This window comes from Silene latifolia, chromosome Y (genome assembly GCF_048544455.1).
Source record: "Silene latifolia isolate original U9 population chromosome Y, ASM4854445v1, whole genome shotgun sequence".
NCBI classification, from domain to species: domain Eukaryota; kingdom Viridiplantae; phylum Streptophyta; class Magnoliopsida; order Caryophyllales; family Caryophyllaceae; genus Silene; species Silene latifolia.
Window position 1 is genome coordinate 451,045,188 of NC_133538.1, and position 6,891 is coordinate 451,052,078.

General features: G+C 36.4%; 1 protein-coding gene across 1 annotated transcript; it reads right to left on the reverse strand.

The window, feature by feature from the left end:
- Positions 1 to 5,614: 5,614 nt before the first annotated feature.
- On the reverse strand, positions 5,615 to 6,382 carry LOC141632782 (uncharacterized). The gene has a single exon (XM_074445295.1). It carries the CDS (start codon positions 6,380 to 6,382, stop codon positions 5,615 to 5,617), a length of 768 nt encoding a protein of 255 aa, XP_074301396.1.
- Between the last annotated feature and the right edge of the window lie 509 nt (positions 6,383 to 6,891).

Consider the following 6,891-nt stretch of genomic DNA (forward strand, 5'->3'; position numbering starts at 1 on the left):
AAGATTAGATCGTACGTTTCTATTGACTAAGAATCGTTGCAACGTACGATCAATAGGATTGTACGAATTTTTTTATAATAAACGGTTGAAAATATTTTGTTTGGTGGGAAAAGAAAAATTTAGGGTTAGAACAACATAACGAGTGATGGTACTTAAAAGTTAATCGTGGCCGTTCAGTTGTCAGTAAAATAATAGATAATATTCCACATTAAATCGTGGCCGTTCATCCTATGAGTGACCAATCACAAAGAAAGCCACGGATTAGTAAATATTACAACCTTTATAAGCATTTTTTTTTGTTATCATAGCAACTAAAACATAATCACAGTCTCTCTCTAACTTCTCTCAATAATACTTTTTTTCATCTCTATTTATTCAACTTCTCTCTCTTCTCTTAATAATAATCACCTTTAATATTCTTAATTTTAATTTAATCCTTATTTTTGTATACGTCAAGATGGAAAACGGCGCCGTTGATGTTGTTAAGAGATCAATCAGAGGTAAACAAGCTTTGGTGGATGAGCTCCGTGTGACGGAGTTGGAGCATGTTTCCAGGATGAAATCCCTTATGAAACGCCGCAACCGTTGTTGTGAAAGATGTGTCAAAGATTTCGACAAATCACTCGAGGACCTCATACAATCCTTCCTAAGTGACTATCAAAGGACATACGATTTCAGGAAGGACTTGGAGAGAGAGATCGGGGACTTAGAGGCTATTTTGCCTTTTTTATCTTAGAAATTAGTTTTCTTTTTTTCCTTAATATTGTAATCTTTAATTTAGTTTTAGTTATTAATAATTTAGTTTTCCTTAAATTTCCTTAATATTGTTATTTTCCTTAATATTGTAATCTTAGAAAATTCCGTCTTTTAGTATTCCGAGGCGTCTTATTTAATTTAATAGTTTAATTGAATTTATTCATGAACCACCAAATTAATTTAATTTAATTTAATTTATTCATGTTATGGTTCACCAAAGATCATCATCCTTATTATAAATACGGGTGAGTTAGAAGAAGAATCTCATTTCTACCTAACCTTTTCTTACTCACTCATTCACATTATCTCTCTTTATCTTCTCTCTAAAAATTCAGAAATTTCAAATGAGAGGCCTTAACGATATTATGATTCAATCGTTGAGTTTTTTAGAAGAACAAGTTTCCATACTCCGTGAACAGGAGTTGAAAGTGATGAAGATGGTGGTCGGGGCGATTGAAATTCGCAACGACTGTTATACAAAAGGCATAAAAGAAATGGAGAAGGAAGGGGATGGTTTCTGGTTTCATCAAATCCATGTTGGGTACTTATGAAAAATGTTACAAACTTAGGGAAGAATTTGAAGATGATATTAAAACTTTATAGTCCTTAGTAATAAGGATTAGGCTTAATATTGTACTTTTCTTTTTTAAGTTTATCTTAATAATAATAATCCATTTTGGTTGTTACATTTTGTGGTTTTATCCTCTACTTATTTATTTTTTAGTTTAAATTTGAATGTTAACTCGAAATTAAATCATATTGCAACTGAAGAGACATGCATGTGGAGTAATTTGGTAACTAAAATGGATATTCATAGATTTATAAAATATAATACAAACCATACTTATAATAATCCTTACAAAATACGAAATATTAATTAAAATTAATTAAAATCCAAGAGATTCAAGTTGAACAATCTCCTTTTCAATTTTCCTAATTTCTACTTGTGTTGGTTTGCGATTTGCTCTTACATAACTTATCATATCATCCATATTTGCTTGCACGTCCTGCATCTCTCTTGTTATCGCCAATTCTCGTACATGAGATGCTCGGTTGATTAGATCCACCAACTGAGTGTCAATCTCTCGCAACCGAGCGAGAACGTTTCTGCGATCCATTGTGTAATCAACTAAGAAAGCAATAAACTGTCTATCCATCTGAAACAAGTTAATTAAATTAAGAAGCAATAACTGCACAAACAGTTAAATAGATAGTGAAAAAAATCGATTTGGGTTTGGGATTTATTCAATAAAATAGATTGTGACAAAAACAAAAAACTAAAACAATAATTGAAGATAAAAGCATAAATACCTTGATTGAGAATGGGGTTTGTGTTTTGAAGGATAATTTTTAGATGAATGGAAAATGTCTTTTGCCTTTTTATAATGAGAGAAGGAAGCATTAGGGTTTTAAAATCGATTATTTTTTTTTTGTTTTTTTTTAAAGTTGTGACTTGATGTGATTTGGAAGTAAAATCATTTTCAGACTTGTGACTTTATGCATGCCGGCGGTTTTTCTTACACGCAACAACATTAGTCATTTCAAGTTGTGTTTAGTCAAATCAAATTTGAATTGTTCATTTTTATTACTCTTTATGGTTTGTGTTATGTCAAATCAATTTAAATTGTTCATTTCATTATTCTTTTTGTGTTGTGTTTTATCAAATCAATTCTAACGGTTCAAATAATTATTCCAAAATAATTTATTTATATAAGTAAAAGAGATGGAAGAGATGGAATTGAATAAAAGTAAACCGACATAAATGGAAAATACTAGAAGTCCACATTTTATATAATTTAAATATTATACAAACTAAAAACTTACAAACCGAGATGAATACCCAAATAGAAAAAATTGGATTTGGGTACAACATACATACATACTAAATTAATTTGAAAAATAATTAACAATAACATTTTCAAGGGAGTCATTCTCTTCCATAAGAATGATCCTTTCCTCCTTTGTTATTTGGAGGTCTCGTAAAGCAGATGCATAATCTGCATGCAACTGCAACTGCTCCGCCTCCGACAAGACGTCATGACAAATGCCCATCTCCCGAATCTTATCAAGGAAGTCGTTGATCTTCATCTCTATATCATCTAAGCGGCGGATGTAGTATTTGTTCCTCTCGATGTGTATGATTGTTAAGCGAATGTTCCGATCCATTTTATGAAAGAAGTTTGGAGTTTAAAGATTTAGGGTTGTTTAGAGCTTAGGGTTTTAAGATATGGAGAAGGAAAATAGAAATGAATGGGAAATGGTTATTTGAGAAACTAGGGTTTGCATTTAGTGAGTGTGTATTTATAGATGAGATAATGAAACAACATGTGTCGTTTCAATTGCCACGCATTTTATTTTAATTAATAAATTTAAATTAATAAATTTTTGTTTAAGAAGTTGGAAGTTTTTAAATTAATATGTTTAGGAAATGACATTTTGTCCTTCAATATTCCAATACAATGAGTACTTCTTTAATTAATTTAATAATATGAAATTGTGTTCTTTAATATTCTTTAATCGAATATTTTTTTTATGGAAATAGAAATTAAAGATAGTTACGTTTTCGTTACGTTTATAACTTTAGTCCATACTAACCGAACTTATGAAGTTTTATCGCTTATATGATAACGTTACTTTTATAATTTTATCCCATGATATTTTAACCAAATAATAAAATTAAATAAAAACAAATGCTAGTAGTCATAACAATTCTTGAATATTATTTGATCGAATTAAACATTTTACACAAGAAAGCACCATAGGTGACTTGGAATTACGCTAGTTCTAATGATATAATTCCTCTCCATCTCCCAATAGTTCCTCCATTCACCTTCTACGTCGCGATCATCAATCTCATAATAATCTAGAATAGCTTGAATGTCGAGTACGACAGTTGCTGCTTTTGAAGTAAGTTGGATACGCCCAGTAGACAATTTAGATGTCATTTTCCTTGTAAGAGGCCTTCTTGGTCTAGGAACGACTAGGTAAGTGTCACAACCAGGTAGAAAACCAACCTAGCGCCTGCAAGATTAATAAATTTCTGACGATTGATCATCACCCTTTCCATGAACTCCTCCCCAATTAAGAGCGTCGGATCTCTACTGAGCAACATGTCATAGCTTTCTAGGGTTGTTACAAATGAGGGGTCGTAATATGGTGACGGCAAGACACCCATAATCTTAATATTTGAAAGATTTTGTAGTTGAAAAAAAAAAGTACAATATGAGTAAATCGTAGGGTTTTATAGAGAGTATGGATAATCGTAGGATTAGGTTGGCGGGAGAATTAGGCGGGAATTTTTCAACAAAGTTGCTTTAAATTTTAAATTAAAATTAATTAAAAATAAATTAGGGAGAAAACCTTGAAATCTGCATTAATATTTGAAAACGAAAGATTAAAAATTAAGAAAAAGCCAGGAGGACTGCGTAGGGTACCTGGTGCCGTCTCATGGGGTTCCAGAGTAACCTTGGACCCAAGAAGCCACAGAACTTGCGCAACTCAAATAACAATTGTCTCGAAAACCAGAAAAAGTCTTAAAAAATAAAGCAAAAGTTGCAAAATGCAAAAATAGTAGGAATGGGCAACTGGTAGTATGCCTACAACCGTTTTTTTTTTCAACTAGCTCTGTACACTAAACTCCACGCTTTATTAAACGTGATACCTCTTCAGGTGGAGTATATTCTATGGTTTGTGTATTAATTGACCTTGCATGGTCATTAATTATACGCACCATAGCCAACAACTCCTTCCACCTGGTATGGGCCTTCCCATTTATGGGCGAATATACCAGCCTTGTGGTTCTTTGTGTTTTGGAACACCTTTCGAAGAACCAGGTCTCCTACCTCCAGGAACATGATTTTTACGTTCTTGTTGTAACTTATGGTGACTGACTGCTTGTAGGAGGCTAGGCGTATTTGAGCACTTGTTCTCAATTCTTCTATTATATCCAGGCTCCTGATCATTTCTGTTTGGTTCAGTTCCCTCGTCATGCATCCATACCTGTGGGTGGGAACAAGAACCTCTGACGGTATCACTGCCTCTTCTCCAAACACTAGGCTGAAGGGTGTTTGGCCTATCGCCGTCTTTGGGGTTGTCCTATCTGACCATAATACAAGGGGTAGTTTGTCTGCGCACTTTCCTCCTAACTCCTCTAACCTCTTACTCAAATTTTCAACAATAATTTTATTACTTGACTTAGCTTGTCCATTGGACTGCGGGTTTCTAGGTGCTGATTTATTTAGTGAAATGTTCCACCTAGCACAGAATCCTTCAGAGTTGTCTGACACAACTGTGACCCATTGTCACATATGATTTCTAATGGGATTCCAAACCTGCAAAGTATGTTTCGTTTGATAAAGGAGATCACCTGCTTGTCTTTTACCTCAGTGAATGCTTCAACTTTTATCCATTTGGAGAAGTAGTCTCTCATTTCCAGTATATACAACCTGTTCCCTGGTGCCCTGGGCAGCATACCTACTATATCCATGCCCCATGTCATGAACGGCCATGGCGAGATGATTGGGTATAGGGGTTTTGCTAGCTAGTGTATCATGGGTGCTGATCTCTGACACGCGTCACATTTTTTCATGTATTTTACTGCATCTAAACGCATCGTGGGCCAGAAGTAACCCTGTCTCAGAGCTTTGTTTGACAGACTTCTGCCCCCTGCATGGTTTCCACATTCACCACTGTGGATGGCATGCAACACAATCTATGCCTCTTCTTTATCCATGCATCTTAAGTAGGGTCCGGCTAGCGACTTCCTGAAAAGCACGTTATCAACCAACACAAATATAGAGGCTTTTATTTTGAAACCCCTTACCTCCCTTTTATCTTCTCCCGGCTTATCTTCCAATAGTCATTCCATATAGGGTTTGCGCCAATCATGGTCAGGCTGCTGTTGTTCTGCACTTGCCAGTATTCCTGGCCTATCTACATGATCTGCATCTTGCTGCTCTTCCAGCTCTCCTCTGTCTTCCTCTACCAGCTTTTGAATAACTGGTTCTAGGACATGCACAATTGGTATGTTAGATAGCTCCGTTGGTTTGAATGTTTCCCCTAGGGTTGCTAGTGCGTCAGCTTCCACGTTCTGGTCCCTGGGGATTTGGGCTATTTTGAAGTCCTCGAATTTCTGTTTCAGCCCCTTGGCTACCTTGAGGTACGCTATCATCTTGGAGTCCATGGCTGTATAAGACTCATTCACATGATTTACTATAAGCAGAGAGTTATTATATACCTGCAGACGCCTGACTTTTAGGTCTAACGCCATCTGCATCCCTAGTATGAGGGCTTCGTACTCTACTTCATTGTTTGTCGCCTTGAACTCACATCGAACTGCCTGCACTATTAGGTCTCCTTTCAGAGACCGCAGCACCAGACCTACTCCTGGCCCCCGTTGGTTTGAGGCTCCGTCTGTGTGCAGCATCCAAGCTTCGCCTTCCTGACCTTCTTCTAAGATCAATATCTTTTTCTCAGCCAGAGTTTGGATGGCTGGGCTGAAGTCAGATACGAAGTTAGCCAACGCCTGCAATTTTATTATCGCAGTCCGCCGCTCATACCATATATCGTATCCGCTAAGATGCATAGACCATTTCGACATACACCCTGATAGCTCAGGCTTCCTCATTATGGATTTCAGGGGATAGTTAGTTACCACATGTATGACATGAGACTCGAAATAGGGGCGCGGTTTATAAGATGCAGTGACAAGTGCTAGTACCAATTTTTCAAGAGATGTGTACCTGGTCTCTGCAGGTAGCAGAGACTTACTTATGTAATAAACGGGTTGCTGCACCTTATCCTGCTCCCTGACTAGAACTGCGCTGACTGCTATCTCTGTGACGGATAGGTATAGGAATAGAGGTTGTCTTTGCTCTGGCTTTGACAGTACCGGTGGGGAGCTTAGTTAGTTTTTCAGTTCCCTGAAGGCTTTCTCATGTTCCTCATTCCACTCAAACTTTTGGCGCTTCCTCAGGATGTCATAAAATAGCCGGCACTTATCTGAGGATCTGGAGATAAATCTACTCAAAGCTGCCACCTTTCCTGCCAACCGCTGGACGTCTTTAGGCTTTTCTGGTGACTCCAGCTTAAGTACTGCTTTTATCTGCTCTGTGCTGGCTTCTATTCCCCTTTGTG

Bases quoted from the DNA above. Each gene is read 5' to 3' on its own strand.
- LOC141632782 (XM_074445295.1), bottom strand. From the start codon at position 6,382: ATGAGGAAGCCTGAGCTATCAGGGTGTATGTCGAAATGGTCTATGCAT.